The sequence below is a fragment of the Neurospora tetrasperma genome (assembly GCF_000213175.1).
Source record: "Neurospora tetrasperma FGSC 2508 unplaced genomic scaffold NEUTE1scaffold_1, whole genome shotgun sequence".
NCBI lineage: Eukaryota > Fungi > Ascomycota > Sordariomycetes > Sordariales > Sordariaceae > Neurospora > Neurospora tetrasperma.
In genome coordinates this window covers 5190796-5212399 of record NW_009799099.1, presented here as the reverse complement: position 1 = coordinate 5212399, position 21604 = coordinate 5190796, and the positions used below count along the sequence as shown (strand labels likewise).

General features: G+C 31.5%; 1 protein-coding gene across 1 annotated transcript; it reads right to left on the bottom strand.

The window, feature by feature from the left end:
• Positions 1-12013: 12013 nt before the first annotated feature.
• On the bottom strand, positions 12014-12232 carry NEUTE1DRAFT_35188 (uncharacterized protein; the record flags this gene model as incomplete). The annotated part of the gene is made up of 1 exon (XM_009848794.1): positions 12014-12232. A coding segment is annotated over one exon (219 nt), but the record flags the coding sequence as incomplete, so codon positions are not given.
• Positions 12233-21604: the final 9372 nt, after the last annotated feature.

The window sequence follows — 21604 nt, the reverse complement described above, 5'->3', positions numbered from 1 at the left end:
AACAGCAGTATTAATAATTATACCCTACGAATTATATACTATAATAGCATAAGCAATAGTAATAGGGAACTATCTTTTAATATAATGAGTAGATCCTTTTATAAAATCCTAAATAGAATGGAAGATAGGTACAATATTAATATTAAAACCCTCCTATTTAAAATAAGGAGGATTAGTATAGTTAGGAAAATACAATAATAGAATATAAGGCGGTACTTCCCTAGGGTAGTCGCTATAACGCTAAATAATATTATAAATAATATTAATAGTACCGTTAACTAAACCATTGTCGGTCTAAATATTCTTTATAAGTATAATTTCAATACTAATAGTTAGGGGTAATTACTTATAGAGGTTATTAGTATAAATAGATTCTACCTCGATAATTCTAATATTAGTATAATCGGTATATATTTAAATAACTAGGGCGCCGAAGCATTTAGGGTAGTTTTGGTTATATTCTCTAATTTGGTTATTAATTGGGTATATACGCAATACGTCCTCGAAAATACTAAGATTATACCCTTCCTACTATAATTTAGTATTTATCCGTATAGATAGAAGCTCCTAATATTATAAAATAGGTTGTAAATACTATAGACCTTTCAATACGTTTCAAAACGTCGCCTATTTATTACCCCCTTAATAGACAATTTATCTTAATTCGATAGTATAATCGAAGTACCTAGTACGCTAACTTCCTAACTATATTTTTAGGTAATAATTAGGTATATAGCTTTGTATTAATTAAGGCCTTTTCTATTATAGGAGGTAATTAGTAGAAATTTCCTATTAATAGAATACTCTTACTATTAAAGAAGATATTATTGTGATTAGGAAACGCTTACTTTAATTATTAATTTAAGAAGTATAGTATTTTAAATCCGATTATAGACTTTTCGTTTATAATTAAATAGCGTAAATAGTAAAGTTTTAGTTATAAAGACGCTGGATTATTAGGGTTTAAATTTGGTAATATAGTACTAAATTTTAATACGGGCAGCCGGAGAAATAAATATAGTATAGAATTATTGATATTATTAACCGCTATACTAGTAGGAGTAACTAGTATAATAATAGGAAGCCTTTATTCGTTTATATAGTAATAATTATGGGGCCCAACTCTTCTAATCGAATAGGGAGTAATCGGATAATATACAATTTACTAATATTACCCTTACTATGTAATTGTATCCTTAATAGCGGAGGATTATTACTATAAAGAAATACTTAATAATATTTGATAAATATATTATAAATAAAGTATTATTCGGAATTAAGACCGTCTATTATAATACTAGTAACTACTTCGGCCTTAAATATATTTGGATAATTAACCTTTATACCTTTCTAAAAGTCCGGGATATTCGCTATAATACTATTATACAATCTATAGTAAAATTACTAATTATATTCGAAATTAATAGAATAACGGTTAAGACAATTAATATCTTCGTCGGCGCTTATAGGCCGGTCTAGGGCTTCTTATACTATACGTATCTAATCTTCTTATTATATATCCTTTTAAAGTAGTATAACCTTAATATTATCTTTAGGCGGTAGTTCGAACGACTTTCCATAGTAATTATATTTATAGTAGTTATAAATTTCTTAATAGCGGTTATATAGTTCGGACTAAGGAGTATATTCTACCCCGCCGATTAACTTTAAATTCGTATTAAAACGATAAGGGTAGTAAAATATTATTTTAACCTAGTAAAAGTCTTAATAAGTATCGGATATAATATCCCCCTTATATTTTAATATATATTTTAATATATAGGGCTTTTTATAGAAACGCTATAGCCGAATAGTTTAATTAGTATAGATATAAAATTAAAAGTAAATCAATTCGGCGAACTAATTACTATATTAAAGATATTTATTATATTAGGTAATATAGCTTCGCACTTCGTTATTAATACTAATAATAAAACAATTCTAATCTTCCTTAGGCTAATAATCTATGAACCGGACTACTTTTATACCCTTATATAAAGGTAAATAAAAATAATAATAATAAACCTCCTAAATAGACTAATCTCTTTCTAATAGTACTTTATTTATAAATTTAATAATAAATAAGAGTAATAGCTTACGGCTAGAAATATAAAGTAGAATTTAAAATATAAATTATTAGTAGGATAGAAATTTCGTTTCTACCTTCGAATAATATTTAGTAATATAGTAAAGGACGGTTTAAACGCTAATATATAGGGAGATATCGGTATTAGCTAATCAGCCTAATAACATAGTAGGGTTCTAACTATTGATATTAGTATTATTACGAGCAATATTAAATATATTATATAACGGATTAAATCTATAAGTAATATATAGGCGGTCGTATATTTACTAGGGAAAATTGAAACGGTATACGGGCTCTAAAGTTATTGAACTATCGGGGAGTTTATAACGCCGTAGATAATATATTGTATTATATTAGTATTAATTTATATAATTAATAATATAGGATAGTATAGCGAAGGTTAATTACTCGTACTCTCTTATATAGATAGTTAATAAATTGCCTTCGGCTATATTAGTAGTTCGATAGGGCTCTAAATTAATAGTTATAATATAAATACCCTAAAAAGTAATAAATACATCTTTACTATAGGCAGTTTCGAACTCAATTTCGGGTATACTACTATATTTATAAAAACTATAATTATTAGGATTATCGCGGGCTTACTATTTATATTAGGCCTAGTAATTGATAATACGAAATTTAGGTATAAGGATATATTCCCGGAATACTTTGTACCTCTTTCAAAAAAACTCTATACTAATTATTAGATTATTATAAAATTCTCCTAAGTAAATTTACTATATTTATACTTACTATTATTTAAATATTTATTATACTGAGGTATAAGTTTAATTAAAGACCTCTAATGTACGTCGGTGGGTATAAATATTATAAAGAAGGATAATATATTAAATTTATAGATAAATACTCTTAATATTTACTTTTTAGCTCCTTAATATAATCGGGTACTATATAAAGTATTTATATACTTTATAATAGATTAGAGGATCTATTCTCCTTAATCCGTATAATTTTTAAGAGTAGCCCCAAAATCTTTAGCCTATAGATTACTATAGCCGGGGTTACAACGAATATAGAAAGAGTTCTTTTAATTAACCTAATTATATATTAGAGTATTAAAGGTAATGAAACGGAATTATGGGTAGCAAATAAAGTAGCCGTCCTTCTACTTTATGATATATTTAATATAATTATAATATATTATTTTATAGAGACGTTGGGCTAAAAAGTTAATTTAGCTTCGAAGGTAGAAGGTTAGGAATATTTAGGAAAGTAATAGTTATAACTAATTAAATTTATTGATAAGGGTAAGTCTAATAAAGCCTATTATCTACATAAAACTACAAACTCGCCCTTATTAATTAAGGCCCAATAATTTATAGTTCTAATTCTTATATTAGATCTAACTTTAATTTTAATACTAGGGGTATAAATAGAAGATTAGGATTAAAAGTACGGGCAAGCTAAATAGCCGAGAAAATAGAAGGATTCAAAACTATTAGGGCCGGGTTTAACGCTAGAGTAAAATGTAAAAGAAGTTTAGGACTATATATAGGACTAATATTAATATATTAAAGAGGTAGATATTTAGATTGCTACCCTTACCTTTATTTATTTAGTTAGTTAATAAATTAATTAAACTGGGTTTAATTACCTATAAGGTTTAGTATAGCGACTACTTCTTTATTATTAATATTAATTATATTATTTTTATTAATTTTAATATTTTCTTTAAGAATATAAGGAGTAAATCGATTAAAGACGTTACCCTCCTTTGGGAATTGAGAAAAACGAGTCTAATCGATAATAATATTATAATACCCGGGGTAATTCTCTATTAAGTAGTTTAGCTATATCTAAACACTCCGCCTATTAATATAATAATTATATTAAAATTATTTCCTAATTTATTCCTAGTTATTTGTATTTCGTAAGTAAAATATAATAATATAAAACTCTTCTAGGAAAAGAGGTAGACGGTTGTATACTAAATTAATATTTCGAAGAAAATTAAAAATATAATTATAGTACTAATATTAAACCCCCCTAATAAAATAAACGTTAATATAAATATAGACCCGGGCAATCAACTACTCTTCAACGGGGGAAAGTTTAGGTAGAGCCGGATTTATATTACTAAAGTCTTTAAAATTCTCGGCGAAGTAAAACAGTACGTCTGTAGGTCTTTATTTTTTCCGCCTATTTATATAATATTTATATATACTACGCTTAAAATGTAAATCCAACTATTATTTATAGTATAAGATATATTCTTTTTATTTAATATTAAATATAATATTATTAAATATATTTATATAACCTTCGTTACAGTTAGGGATTATCTAATTTTAGAAATAATAGTTAGGAAGAAGAGGGGGGTGCTACTTTTGAAGGGGGGGGGTTAGAATAAAGTATATATTTTCAATTTACCGGATTTTCTAATTCGGGTTAGAGGATTATAAATTCGGGATACTATATATTTATATTTATACTTATATTATTAGGCGTAGCAAGTATTCTTAGGGTAGCCGTTCGAAGGTAAGGGGGTTTAGAGGGTGCTAGTATCCCTAGAGTAGGACCCTATAAACGAAGGGGGGTTAATACTTAGGAAAATAAAAAGGGGAATGGATTAAATAAAATAGGGAAAAATAATTAGGATAATAATATATCCTATAATTATAATAATAAGAAGTTATTAGAATTTTAGCGGTTATTATTTTACTCATCTTCTTCTTAATTATTTTAAAGATACCTTAAACATCGAACTATATTACAACTATTAACATTAATAAATTTACTCTAGCGCTATTTATACTAATATTACTGATAAAAAACCCACTCTACTAATAGAGTTAGTAGAAATAAAGTTAATAATATTTTTTATCCGTATTAATTTACTAGAATCTTTATCTAACTCGATTACTATATTTATAGAATAAATACAAAAATTAGTAAAACTTGGGTTTTAATAGCGGATATTTATTAGACGTATAAAACGATACCTATAGTATTCAACCTAGGCCGGATTCTTATTAGAATAATTTCTATCAGTATTATGACCGTCCCTTATATTTATTTAATTCCCTGACGGCCTAGCCGGGTTATTTGATACTAATATATTTAAGGATAATAATTATAAATTATATAGTATTCGGAGGGAGGGTATAAATAATATATTTTTATTTTAGCGCTAGCGTTAATAATATTCCTTACGAATAACTTTATACGCTCGGCGGACTTCTACTATAAGGGGTAAATCTTATAAATCTATACCTCTCCTAAGAAATAAAGGCCCTATTATTCGTAGTACGGGTATTCGTAATACTATTGTATAGGTACGGCTATTAATAGTAGTATTCTATATTAATTATTGAGCCGGGATAGTAGAGGTAGGGGTAGGAGTTAAGGATTATAAACAGCGTACTATAGGCACTATAGGAGCTTCCTAAATAGAAACTGGGGGAGCCGGGGGAATTGGAATTGGGGGAGCTGGAGCTGGAGGAGCTGGAATAATAGGTATACTAGGTATAGAAGCGGCCGGGTTTAGTATATTAATATAATTACGAATAAAGTTTATAGCCTAAAGTAAATTCGCTGTACGTTTTCCTTAGAGATTATAATATTGAAAGTATTACTAAACTAACCTAATTAGATCCCTCTTTCCAGCGAATTTAAATAAAGGGAGGTTTCTTTTATAGTTTTTATAATACTTCAATTTAATTTCTTCTTCTTTATTTTAAAGGCTTTATTTAAAGGGGGATAATTGTATAGATAGGGGAGGTTCGGGGCTAAATAGGTTAAGAGAAGCTATATTCTACAATAATATATATTATGATATTTATATTTATAATACCGATTAGTATAGGGGATATAGCTATAACAAGTATTATAACACGGATAATAAATTTAATTAGAAATACTATACAAATGAATATTAGTATTAGTTACTCTAAGAAAATACAATAGTTATTAGGAATTAAGCGTTTTAGGGGTAATCGCGGGTATATAAAGGAAGTCGGGTATATATAGTCGATTATCGATCGTAGATTATTATTCGAATACTATTTAGTATTTATATTATAAATATATTAATTACTAAATTGTATATCGATCGAACGCAATTGCTTATATATAAAGGAAGTTGGGTTTAAGTAGTCGATTAATATATAAATAGCTAAGAATATTATTAATAAGGTATTCGGATCAAAATATAATATTTATAAATTATAATAATTATTTAATTAATAGAAGTAGGTAGAAAAAGAAATAGTCGATTAAATAGCGTCGAGTTCGATTGTGTGGAAGTTAATGCGCGTGTGTGTAGAATTTAGAAAAGAATTTGTGGGTTCTATATTGTTAGGGGGCTGCCGCCCCCCGGGACCCCCTATTGTAAGGGTTAGGGTTAGAAGAAATAAACCCGGGGGATACCCCCGGGGACCCCTAGTAAAAGGGTTAGGGTTAAGGGAGAGACACCCGGGGGATACCCCCGGGGACCCTCATTGGATTTACTAGTACGCACTCTAAATGTTTATTTACCGATGTAAATACTAAATACCTATAACCGCTATAAAATAGCCTATTCCAGAATTGATAAAGATTTACAATATATAGTTAATTTACGAGATTAAATATAGAACTTTGTTTTATATTATTTAGAAAGACGGACGCTGACTGATTAATAATAAGTACGGGCCCGATGGACTTTGACTAATTAAAGGAGCGGACGCAACAGGCTCTGACCAAATAAAGGAGCGAATTGCGGCGGGAAGGATTCTAACCAATCTAAGGAACGGATTGCCCGACGACCAGGTTACTCATAGGATAGAGAACTTACAGGGATTAATGACAGGGGTGTCGCCCTATTAGAGAGAAGCTCCGCTATGCTCGCTCACTTCGTGTTAATACACTTCTTTCTCTAGACTATAACAGCTGCGCTTCAAAAATATTAACTCTATCCTATTCTATAGTCGGTATTTTTTATATTTATAAACCTATTCTATTTACTATTTATTCTTTTTATCCGTCTATTTATTTCGTATACCTATTATTTTCAATACTTTCGCTTACTTCTATTATTAACCAGTTACTATAAATATTAGTATGTTAATTATATTGGAGGATGATAATTTGTAATTCGAGGAGCGCTTAAAGGATATACTAAGGAAGAGGAAAAGTATTATAATTTAATCACTATTAAGCGCTAATGGATTATAATCAGCTGGGTTAGTATTAAGATGGCCTTGCTACTTAAAGATAAATTTATTTATTAAAAAGAAAAAAGGTTGTAAGTCTTTCTAATTTCCTAATCCGTTTAAAGTAATATACTAAATTATATGCTTGTAAAAATGTACTAACTAATAGTACTTTAAGGATTAATAATCTACTTCTATTCAATTTCCGTTGATAATAAGTCTATTGAAATCTTTAAGCTATTAAGGTTAGTATAAATAATTAATAATTAAATATTTAGGCGGTTACTTGTAGGTAAAGATGTAGAAATTAAGAAGTATATGGTTATATATAGAACCGGGGATTATTTATAGTATAAATTAAGATATGTAAATAGGTTGAGAGTAAGATAGTAAGTATTAGTATTTATACCCGAAGGCGGAAAAAAAGAAAAGTAAAGATAGGTTATTATTGATATACTAGTAATTAAATAAACGTTTTTATTTTTATTTTTATCCTTTTCCTCCTTATCCTTCTTATCTTTCTTATCCTCCTTAATTCCGGTTAGGCCGCTTGAACGAATAAGAGCCGAAAGGCCGAAGAACCTCTAAATCACTAGTAATAGCGGTATCCAGCTCCTTCTTCTTCTTTTCCTACTCTTAGAATTACTTTAGTACTTTAAAATAGTATTTTATATCCCTCTTTAGCACTATAAAATAAACTTTAATGATGGATTAATTGAGGTACTTGATTAGAGTAGAAATAGGGAGGGCCGGGGGGATAATATAATTAGTGAAGGGGGGGAGGGGGGGTAGGGAGAGAGTGGTTGGGAGGGAGGTTTTCTTAGCGGGCGAGGGCTGGGGGGGTAGTAAAAGTTTTAAAAGCCGGAGGGATAGGACTGGGGATAAGAGAAGTAAAACGACGAACTTTATTATTATAAATACAAAGGATGATAAGAGTCTTATACCCGAAGGTAAAGTCGATAAAGCTACTATAGTCTTATGTGAGCCATTGTTACTAAAAAGAAATTGCTAAAAAAAAGGAAAAAAAGAATTAAAAAGAAAAACTTTACGGGGGGATAACGCCAGCCTTCTCTAAGCGAACTATAGGGCTAATAGTATTAAAAATATTATTATAGTACTTGCGTATAGCACTATCGTTACTAATATCTCTAATGTCCTACAACGCCCAATATACTATATACATCTTGAAACGTCTAGGGTTGCAATTAACCCTCTTCTAAGTATAGATATAATACTTCTTTCCTTTACCCGTTTTAAGCTCGATACAATAGTACTTATTCTACATACAATATTAATACGGAATATTATACAAATAACCGTATAGAAAGCTACTACTACGACTATTATCCTCGACTTTATTATTATTATCCTAATAGATATAATAATAAATATTATAATTGAATATAAAAGAAAAAAGGGAAAAAAAGGAATTTATAATTTTCTTCTTTTTTATAGAGGGGGAGGTAACTATAAGTTCCTTAGCCTTTTCCTTCTCTAATAACCTAGTGCGGCGGGGAAGAAATTTATTAATAGGATATTAGGGTAATTAAAATGAGCGATTAGTGGTAGTAATAGCGGCCGGAGTATTTAGGGAAGTATCTTCGTAGTAGTAGCGGCGGTTAGTAGGTATAGCAAGCTTAGGAGGGCGGGTAGGAATTTTGGGGGCGGGCGGCTAGGCTAAATCAAATATAGACGTAAAAGAACTAATAGGCAGAGATATATTAGAAGATACTATATTTATATAAGAATTATTAATTAGGCTAATAAAGCAGAAGGGAAAAATAGCTATAATACTAATAATTACTTATATAGTTGTATATAGTATAGTTTGGGGAAGAAAAGAAGAGAAAGGAGGGGAGTAAAATGATTCTAAACGATATATAAAACCTATAACTAATAAGGGTACGGGTAAGTAAATAAGTAGGTAGGTAAGTAATTATATAAACGGGATTTATTAGGTAGGTTGTAATAGTAATAAAGATGAAATAATAAATTTAAGGATTACCTATCTCTATTATATAAACCGCTAAATCGGGTATATATAGTCGAACTATCTATATACACTCGAATATATCGAATATATTACCGTAAAACGGACTTCGTACCCAAACCAATCGTCCTTCTACTTATCGATCGACCTTCCACTTATCAATCTACCCTCCAATATATTATATAAAAATAACCGTTAAAATTTATTAAAAACCCTCTACTAATGATATAAATAGAATTCCGCCTCGTTATAACCTCTTACTATAGTTAACGATAAAGAAGACTCCGTAGTTAAAGCCTCTTCTTATTCTTTTTTTAGTATAGGACCTCCCTCTCGAAGGGAGAGAGAGGGTACTAAAATAGATTTTTCTAGTCCCGATAGACTTTTAGGCAATCTAGTCCCAATGAATATATTTTCACTTGTTTGACCGAATGAGCGGGGATTAATAATGAAGTGTAGAAGGTTAACGCCTTTCGAGGAATAATAGATTTCTAGGCAATTTAGTCCTAATAAATATATTTTCAATAGTTTACTTAAATAAATAAAGATGAATTATAGAAGGTCAACGCTTCCCAAGGAACGTAGTACGTATTTTCTATGATAAAAATTCTTATTCGGGATTATTCGGCCTACTCTTAGTAAATTTCTAAGTAATTTAGTCCCGATGGACTTCTAAATAGTTACTACTGTATATATAATAGCTACGCTTTAAATAGTACTTTTCTACTATTAATAATCTATTTGCATTAGGGAGGTTTAGGAACGGCTAATTCTTATCGTAATTGAAACGAAACCTACCTCCGCTTATATAATAAGGGTATATATATTAGGAAGAGTATTTAGCTATATACTGGCTCTATAGTGTACCTACGTATTTTATTTAAACGAATCGGTAATCGGCCTTTATTTAAATTATACCCGTAGCTACTACTTTATTAAGTGTAAAGTATTCGGCGGTCTTGGCCTTTATTTGGGCTATACTTGTAACTACTACCTCCTTAGGCGTGAAGTATTCGGCGATTTTAGCCTTTATTTAGGTTATACATATAACTACTACCTTACTAAGCGTAAAGTATTCGGCGATAGCCTTTATTTAGGCCATTAGTACTACTCCAATAGATCGGCGATTAATTCGCGCTATAGTATTAATAGGTACTAGCTAATAGTAGGATTGTTGGATATTCTTATAAAGGCGTTATCGGCGTTTGATTCGCGCTATGGTAGTAATAAGGACCGGCTAGCGGTAGGATTATTAGATATTTTTATAAAGGTGCTTCAGCGATTGATTCACGCTATAGTAGTAATAGGGACTAGCTAGCGGTAGGACTATTAGATATCTCTGTAAAGGTATTATCGGTAATTGATTTACGCTATAGTAATAATAGGGACCGGCCAGCGGTAGGACTATTAAATATCTTTATAAAGGCGCTATTAGCGTTTAATTTGCGCTATAGTAGTAGTAGAGAGAAGGTTGATAAGGACGGTATTAATATAACGGTACTACTACTAGGAGCGAGTAATATTAATATTTATTTTAAAAGAAATAAGGCGATATATAAAATAAAAAGGCGGTCGTCTTGCGAATATAAAGAAACAGGAAATAGAAAAGGGGTAACGTCCGTACGGGAATATATATTAATTATATACTATTAATATTAATTAAATATAACTAAGGTGTATAGAATCGGTAATAGAATTATATTGCCAGTGCTAGTACTACCGGTACTAGAGTAGGAAGTAATATTCATTAAGGCCGCCTCCGAATAACGTCGGTATAGTACTCAAATTAAATTTTGCTACCTTTCGTCCGTATAGTATTAATATTAAAAGAGCAATCGAATATTATACCCTATAGCGTTTTTACTCTCGAAACGGCGATATACGTTAGGCTAGGGGTAAAGTCAGTTTTTAATATATCTAGGATAGTAGTATTAATAATCGTACCCTACAATTCATATATTATAATAGTATGAATAATAGTAATAAGGAACTATTTTTTCGTATAATAAGTAGAAATTTTTATAAAGTCCCGAATAGAGCGGAAAATAGGTACGATATTTGTATTAAAACCCTCCTATTTGAAATAGGGAGGATTAGTATAATTAGGAAAATATAATAATAGAGTATAAAGCGCTACTTTTCCAGGTTAGTTATTATAATACTAAGCGATATTGTGAATAGTGCTAATAGTATTATTTACTAACCCTTTTTCAGTCTAAACGTTTTTAGTAAATATAATTTTAACGCTAATAATTAGAGACAGTTATTTATAAAGGTTGCTAGTATAAATAGATTTAATTTCGCTAGCCTTCGAATTAGTATGATCGGCGTGTATTTGAATTACCGGGGCGCCGAACAATTTAAGGTAGTCTTAGTTGTAATTTCTAATTTGGGTATTAATTAAGTATATATATATAATACATCCTCGAAGATATTAATATTATACCCTTGCTATTGTAGATTGGTATTTACCTATATAGATAGGAGGTCCTAATGCTCTCGAGTAGGCTGCGAATACCGTAGACCTTTAAATATATTTCGAAACACCGCCTATTTATTACTTCCCTACCGGACAATCTATTTCAATTTAATAGTATAATCGAATGAATAGTACGCTAACTTCCCTACTATATTTTAAAGCGATAACTCCCTGTTTGGTTTTGTATTAATTAAGGCCTTTTCCATTATAGGGGGTAAATCAGTAGAAATCTCCTATTAAAAGAATATTCCTATTTTCAACAAAGTATTATTGTAGTTAGGAAACGCCTTCTTCAACTACTAATCTAGGTAATAAATTATTTTAAGACCGATCATCGATTTCTCGTCTATAATTAAATAAAATAAATAATAAAGCTTTAATTGCAAAGACGCTAAATTATTAGGGCTTAAGTCCAGTAGTATAGTATTATTTTTTGAAATAGGTAGCCGAAGTATCGAATATAATATAGAGCTATTAATATTATCAGCTACTATACTAGTAGGAGTAACCCGTATAACGATAGGAAGCCTTTATTCGTTGGTATATCGGCGGTTATTAGGAGTTAGTTCCTCTAGGCGAACGGAGAGTAGTCGAATAATATATGATTTATTAGTACTACCCTTACTAACGAACTATATTCTTAGGGGTAAAGGATTATTATTACGAAAAAATACTTTGTAATATCCGACGGATATATTGTAAATAAAGCGTTACTCGGGGTTAAGGCCGTCTATTATAGTACCGGTAACTATATTTGCTTTAAATATTTTAGGATAATTAAATTTTATACCTTTCTAATAATCTAGGATATTAATTATAATATTATTATATAATCCGTAATAGGATTGCTAGTTATATTCGAAGTTGATAGGGCGTCGGCTAAGAAGATTAATATCTTTATTAAGGCTTATAGGTCGATCCGGGGCTTCCTGAGCTATACGTATCTAATTATCCTACTATATTTCTTCGTTGGGCGGTATAACTTCGATATTACTTTTAGGCGGTAGTTCAAATGACTCCCTATTGTAGTTGTATTTATATTAATTATAAATATTTCAATAATAGTCGTAGGCCTTAGACTAAGTAGTATATACTACCCCGTCGATTACCTTTAAATTAGTATTAAAATAACAAAGGTAATATAATATTATTTTAATATAGTAAAAGTCTTAATAAGTACTAGATGTAATATCCCCCTTATATTTAGGCATACATTTTAGTATACATAGCTCCTTATATAAACGCTATAGCCGAATCGTTTAATTGGTATATATATAAAACTAAAAGTAAATTAAGTCGGTAAATTAATAATTGTATTAAAATTATTTGTTAAATTGTGCAATATAACCTTATACTTCGTTATTAACCTCAACGGTAAATGGGTTCTAATCTTCCCTAGGTCGATAATCTATAGAGCGGACTACCCTTATACCTTTATATAGGAGTAAGTATAGAAAATGATAATAGACTTCCTAAGTAGACTAATTTCTTTTAAGTAGTAGTTTATTTATTAATTTCGTTACGAAGGATAGTAGTGGCCTACAGTTCGAAATATACGGAAGAATTTAGATTGTAAGTTACTAGTAAGATAGAGATTTCGTTTCGGTTTTCGAATAGTATTTAGCGATATAATGAAGGACGGTTTAAATATTAGTATATAGAGAGATATTAGTATTAGCCAACCACCTTAGCAATATAGTAGGGTTCTAACTATTGATATCAGTATTATTGCATATATTATCGAATATATTATTTAATAGGGTGAATTCACAAGTAATATACAGTCTGTCGTATATTTCCCGAGGGAAGTTGAAACGATATACGGCCTCAGCGCTCATCGAATTATCGGGAAGTTTATAGCACTATAGATAGTACGTAGTATTATATTAATACCGGTTTATATAATCAATAATCCGGGATAGCATAGTAAAGGTTGGTTATTTGTATTACTTTATACGAATAATTAGTATATTGCTTTTAATTATAGCATTTACTCTAGGGGCACCCGGGTCGTCTTACGGGGGCACCCATCGGGTTAGGTTTTAACGTGCAGCTTTTCTCTTACCAACCTTGAATACAATCAGACAGTAGTTATACAACAGCATTTCCATACAAACAGTACCCAGCCCAATCAACTAGTAGAACCCCTTCTTTTGAACATACCTTTCAACTTAACCTTCTTTTTACTTCCTCTTTACTACCAAGCAAGCTATAAACACCAGAACAGGCTAGAACTAACCGCACGTACATAAATATCAATCGCATTAATTATTAAAAGCATTAACTAACCTTCTTTAACGTTTAAAATGGGAAAGCCTCCCCGCACCCTCCCTTTTCCTAGACGTACCCTGTCCCACTTAATGACAGCTGTTATATAATACCGGCTGTTTTAGCGGGTAATCTCGTAATTTATGATGAACCTGAATATATTGCTGAAAATCCCAATCTACCACAAAATAGCTACATCCTTTCTTTGCACTGGGAAGGGGCTTGGGACCTATAGGGTACTTAATAGAGGTAGCTATTGAGATTAGTACGTAATAGGTAGAGTAGTAATAAATATATATAGTAGAAACGGGTATAATAATAGCGGGTATAGTAGTAATAGCTGTAGTGCAACGGATGTAGTAGTGATGAGTGCTAATGGCCGTGCAAGAAAGAAGGAAGAAAACGCGGGCAATTAATATAGAGGAATGTTAGTAGACATTGAGAAGACGAAATTTAGCGTGCAAAAACAGGATTTTCAGTGTCAGGTGTCATGCAGCTGTAGTCCCACTTTTCTGGGTGGGGGAGGGTACGTCTAGGATTCAAGAGGGTGCGGGGAGGCTTTCCCTTCAAATTACCTTATAAAAAGATAGTGTCGCCCTAGGAAGTAAATGCGCCCCCGCCCATCGACCTTACCTATACGAGGAGGAGGAGGAGGGGTAGGAAAGCTTCTCTAATAGTAATACCCTCGATTCTAACGTACGGCCACCCAATTCTAACGATAGTGAATTAGAAACCGAATTCTTAATTAAAGAAATATAATTATAAACCTACCCTCTAGCGCAATACCTCCTACGGCTACAATTAAGGCTCTTTATAAGGTAATAAATATATAGGCAAAGTCTTATAAATTTGTAATCAATTGCACCTAGGAACGTAGTAAGCCTAGAGCTCCCGTTAAGGACTACACACAATATTATATTATTTATAATAGCTTTGGCAAACCACGGAAGTTTAACGTAACTACTCGAAAGATAACCTTATATAGATATAGTTATTAATAGAAAATACTTGCAAATGAAAATAAAGCTAATCTTTAGTACTTTCGTTTATACTCCAACCCAATCTTTTAAATCTACAATCACAGCTAGTCTTAGCACCTATTTGTATACCCCTAATATCGCAAAATAAAGCTAGAAATATTTAAGAAGATCGACGATACTTCTAAGTTTAATGCTATACGAGCTCGAAAGATTATTAATATCGTACGAAAAGACTTTCCCGGCTCTATATATACAAGGACCGATATATACAATTTACGCGCATATATCCGCCGCCGTAATTTTAATAATTATACCCCAACCGGTACTTTATCTATGTCTTTGGACAAAAACAGCATTGAATATATTAAAAAGATAGATTTAGAAGATAACGAACGGTTGTTGGGCCTTATTTTTACTTTTCTAGTTTGTATAGAAATAGTTAGAATATTCCCTAAAATTATAATTATTAACAATACTTATAATACCAACCGGTTTTATTATCCCTTTTACTAGGTCTCAAGCATTTCGTCTATTAGTTCAATATTTAACTTTATCTTTAGCATTATTAATAACGAGAAGGAAGAAACCTTTAACTTTTGAATTAAAGCTACTAAAGAATTAGAATTACACTATAATTTACCCCCTCCCGTTATTATCATTACAAATAAATATAAAGAAATAAAGCAATCTTTAGGAGAAGTATTTCTTAATACCTAATTATAATCTTATCTATTTTACATTATTAAAAATATACTATTCAATGCCAAAAAGAAGTAGAAGAGGCAAAAGGGGACTGACGGTAAAAATAGCAATAACTCTAAGGATGAAGAGGGCAAAAATAATTAGGAGAACCTAATTTCTTTTAATTCAATTAATTAAGGAGTTTACATCTCTATACGAACTAGCGGTACTCCTAGCAAATCGATTATTAGCTCTCAACCTATCACCAAAATTACTAATAACCCTTATAGTATTGTAGCTATAATTAAGGTCATAATGTATATTAGTATTGAGCTAGAGCTTTGGGTAGTTTAGGGAAGTTTGAAGAAGTAATTTGAGGGTCAAATACTGATTCGTCAATATATTTAGAAGATTTAGCTTCCTATTAGGGATTAATAGGTATATTGTTATCTTAAGAAGTATAGAAACTTTGGTATTAGGGTCACTTCGCTAATCGAATTAAGCAACCTTAGTATCAAAAGCTATTTTCTTAATAGTAATAATAATATTTATAGATTTATTATAGCTATTATAGAAATAGCTGTTAATTGATACTAGATTTTCAAAGAGAAGATTGTAAGATATTAAACCCGCCAGCAATAATAGTATATCAACCGTACGTATTTAAGGAAGCTACTGCTTTAAATTAACTACATTGCTCTCGAATTAATTAGCTACGAATACTACTAAGTAAAAAAGTATATACTAATTAATTAACGAAGAGATCCGCCTCCTTTGGAGCCTTGTAGTAAGGAATATAGTATTACTACCCAATATAAACTACTGTACCGCTATATTACTTTTAATAGGGTAGCTACAAATAAGGCTCTAAAAATTACCTATATATACCCTCGCTAGTACTATAAGGAACTACTCGTACGTTGAATCTATTTATCTATTTATATATAATTACTACCTAGTCTCATTCAATAGGATATTTATAACTTCTACCTTCGGTTTTGAGACCCCCGCATTACACCTACGAAGAGAGGCCGCCCTAAGAACTCTACTAAATTCATCCCTAACGAAAATACCCTTCCTATGAAGTAGTAGACTCCCAAATAAGCTACACTAACTTTAAAGAGAGGAGATAAGAAAATTAAGCTCATCAAACAGAGTAACCGCAATAACCTCCCTCACTTATAACCTAATATATAATATAAATCATTTTACTAGGAGAATAATAATATTAACGAACTTACTCCTAACTCTACTAATAAAATTACTAAACGTGAATATATACAACAGCCGGTTAGCTATAATACTTTTAATTATAGTAGCGAGTCGGGTATAATATTTGAAAGCAGCTCAAAGGTAGAGCTAGTACTAGATTATATTCAAATAATTGTACTAAATATAGAATTAGAGTCAGAATTAGAATCGATACAGCTCCTACTTCTAAAACTCCCACTTTTAAGACTCCTATTCTTTAAACTCTCTACAATACTCCATTTTAATCCCTCTTTGGAGCTGGAATTACAATTAAAATTCTTATACTCTCTAGAACCAACCCCTTCCCCAAAGTATACACTAGAGCCCACGCTAGAGCCAGAGCCGTAGTTATTTCTAAATCAATAGTAATCGTTTCTAGAACTAGTACTCAATTCTATTTAAATAATTATACCAAATTCAAACTCTCTTATCAATTAAGCGGTTAAACATAAGAGGGATAGAGTTCAAGTAGACTCCCTAGCTACTAAAGTTGTACGTACGAAGTAGGTAGAAATCTCTATATAAAACTATATTACTGGACATCGCTGTCATTTTTTTATGTACGTGTAACATGATGAAATTTACAGTGTAAATGCCATTTTACCTGAAGATTTCAGTAAATTCGGGTGCCCCAATAAGGTTGGGTGCCCCCGTAAGACGACCCGGGGGCCCCCAGAGTAAACGCCTACTTTACTTAACTAGACCTTCCCTCATTTTACTATATAGTCTATTAATTAATATTTATTCCAATAATACTATGTATCTTCTCCCCAAGGACCTTGTACAATAATTAAAAAAAACCTTATACTATATATATCCTCTATTATAATAATATTGATAGATCCCCTTTAAAGGCATTTGCAAAAGGCTTTCAATCCTGATTAAAGCCCGTATATCGGCAATATAATATTAGACCGTCGTTACTATTAGTAACCCCTATATAATACCGGTAGTCCAATACCTCTACGCCTAACTATGCCTATCGACCCGCCTAATATATTTAATAGTATTATAATTCCTCCCGATACTTAAATACTATAGTAAATACCTATACCCCCAGGCTAATTCGCCCAATAGCAGTACCAATTTGTTCCGGAATAGCGCCAATCTCCCTCCCAATTTCCCCTAGCGTACTTCCAATTATTTACGTAATGATTTCCCCTATTCTCCTAATAGTCTCTACAATTTTAACGCTCTTATAAATAGTAAAGTCATTAATTATAGTACTATATAAGTAATAAGCGATATAGGAAGAAAGGATAAAGGAATGCTTATTTGCATAGTAATAAAAGCTTACCGTCGATATAGGACCTTTTCGACCCTAAATTACAAATTATATTCAATAAGGTTAATTAGTAAACTATAGTCCGGTAGAACCCTCCTATTTTATACTTCGGATCTTCTATACCTATCATATCTTCTACTAGCGATATTAGATTATTTATATTTATAATTACAAATACTACACCTATTTTAACCCCCCTCCCTACAATATTTATTCCTAACCGTAGGTCTACTTTAAGTACTAGTAGTTATACTCCCACTTAATCTAATAATACCCATTTAGGCTTCAATTTCGAAGCTGGTTTCTAATAGTAGTAATTCAATAGTTTACAATCTAATTATAACACTATATTTGGCCATATCAATACTTCTAGCTATAATGCTACATTTAGCCGTAGTAATTCTAGTTGTAATAATTTAAATCGGAGTATATTATTAGATTGTAATACTACTTCTGGCTATAGCCACTTTAGTCGTAATAACTCTAGCCTTAGTAATTCTAATTATAGTAATTCTAAAAATAACAACCTTTCTAATTCTGGCGATTATTTTAGTAATGATTTTTTACGAGGGGGATTCCCCTATAATTTTCACTAGGTTGGGTTTCAGAGTTTCTAGTACTATAACTTTCCACAGGATCTATATACTTATTAAAGTCTATAAATCTAGGGACTATATAATCGATACTTCCTAGCTCTATATACCCTAAATAAGTTCTAGGGCTAATACAAAGTTCCCTAAGGCCCTAATATTAATTAATTTAGTAGCGATGTTCGGCTTAATTTACAAGGATAGGAGACACCTAGAGGTAGTCGTAGTAGCTATAATTATAATAGTAGTTATAGTTATAATAATAGTCGTAGTTATAGTCGTAGTAGTTGTAGTAGTCGTAGCCGCAGTAGGTCTAATTTATAAGGCCGGCCAATTGGAGATAATAAAAGTATTAATTCCAATAAAGAATAGTTAGAAAGTAAATACCCCAACTACTTTTACCACCCCAACCGCACTATACTTCATTCGTCAAAGGATAGCAGTACCCTACCCCTTCGTATAGATTTCGATCCTAGCGAGGGAGAGGAAGAGAATATTATAGTTTCTATACCTTACGACGAGGAATTGGAAGTTATTAACTATTTTCATAAGGAAATATAGTATTATCTCTTCATTTACTATTCTAATTAGTTCGCTAATTAAATTACTATATAAGCCGCTCCAAGAATCGATATACGAGGTACCTAATTCAAAAGGCTACGAAAGTACGCTAAAACTATCTACTATACCTAGAAATTGCGGTTTATTTGGTGAAAGTTTTACTTATTCTTTATAACTTTAGCTAGGGACTATCCCGAAATTTTCGAGTATGACTTTAAGGACTTAGAAAATAAAGCGGCTTTTACAACTATAGTAGAACCGTATATCAATACTATATTTTTCGAGCAGGTCTTTATATATATCGCCCTATATATCGACTATTAAGCTATTTTCAATAATAAGGAAGATACTTCATACTTCTTCCTAAAGAATATAGTTATCGACTTTAGCATTATAGTTTATAGGGTTATCCAATCCGAGGCTAGATTTAATACTAACTATATTATATTAGAAGTTAAAAAGAAGAATAGAAATTCATAGGACGAAATACCAATAATATATAATACTCTCGCCTTCCACCCTTCATTTATCGATATTAATAGGGAGGATTTTATTAATATAACCCCTAAGTTCGTTATTGGCCAATAATCTTATAACAATATTATAAATTACGAAATAATAGAGAAATCCATTATTAATTAACCGCTTCGCCGCAAACGTAATAATATTAAATAATATCCTACTTTAAATATATAGCGGCCTATACCTTTATATACTAGTACTAATACTAGTAGTACCGGTCCTCGCTATATCTCGGGTCCCAGCTCTACAACAAACAATCCTCGCTACCGTAGTAATTTATACGATCGTTCCTATAATAACTATTATAGTAACCATTCTAATAACTATCCTAATAACTATTGTAATAACCGTTGTAATAATAGCGGCCGTAGAAATATTAACAGTAGTAGGAATAGACTTTTCACGCTAATACCCCGTAATAAACCTATTATTCCTTAATAACGCCCAATCGGCTAAAACTATAATAATAGCGACGGTAATAATATCCTATAATACCATCGCCGCAACCGCCGTATTCAATCATATAATATTATATCGGTCCGTAATCGAGAATATTATTAATAAGTCTCTAATGCTATTGAAATTAGCCCCCCAAGCCCTAAGCGTATATATATACCTATTTTATCGGCTACTATAAATTCAATTACTATAATAATAATATTCTTTTACACTTACTATGTAACTATAGCGCCTTATTAGTATAGGGTCCTTCTCCAGTTCTCTAGAGGGGAAAACCGTACGGCGTTAAACACCGCTAAACGAAAACCCCTAGCTTTATCTCGGCCGTAGCTTCCCTACGCCGTTCCTATTTCATTTATAGCTATAATAGTTCTTACCCACTATTATAGCAAATTAATTTCGTTTCTTCCTTCTTTATATTATTCTAATATTAAAATAATAAGAATAATAGGGATATAGTTAGGGACGTCGCCTTCCTTCCACTTCTCTATCCTATCTTCCTATCTATATACCTACCCTTCTGCTTTATTACTCCTATTTATATTCACCTCTACCCCATCCTTTTATTTCCTAACCCTCGGTCTTATCCCTATTTTTAGTAAAATAAAGGCCTTCCCCTCTATTTATATAATCTTCCCCGCAGCATCCCTTCCTAATTCCCTCTTACCTTCTTTCTTCCTTATAATAATATTATTTAAAATAATTTCCTTTAATTATATTATTATTGGTCTTATCACGCCTAACTAGCTATACTAGTCCACCCAGAGGGTATGCGGTGCTGCTTCGTTCTTAGTCTAAGGGAAAAACCGTTTGTTGAATTCGGGTGAAAACCCTCAGCTTCTTCATATCCAACCCTAACCCTAACCCTAACCCTTCGTCCCACCTCACCGTAGGGGGCCCGGGGAGCCGTAGTTGCTTCCTTCGCTTATCTTCTCTCGGTTTGTTATCTCTTTAGTCCCGGTGGACTTTCGTAGCTCCTGATTGGTTAATTCCTTAAGGCCCCACTCCCCTACCCAGCGCTTCGGTATAGCGCTTCGTTGGGTGGTTCTTTCGTCCTATCTTCAGGGTAGGGGTAGGGAGGAGAGGTCTTACTTTTTTAATCGGAGTCTTTGGTTATTTATTGGCCGGGATTTGGTGAGATGACGTAATTGGTCGATGTCGTAGACCGGACGGGTTCGATCCGAGCGGAACCGTGGCTCTGGAATGGATTTCGATGGTAGGGTTCCAATTCCTAAACCCTATTAGCGGAGCGAGGCGGAGGGAGGCCGATGCTTCTTCGAGTTGGGATGAGAT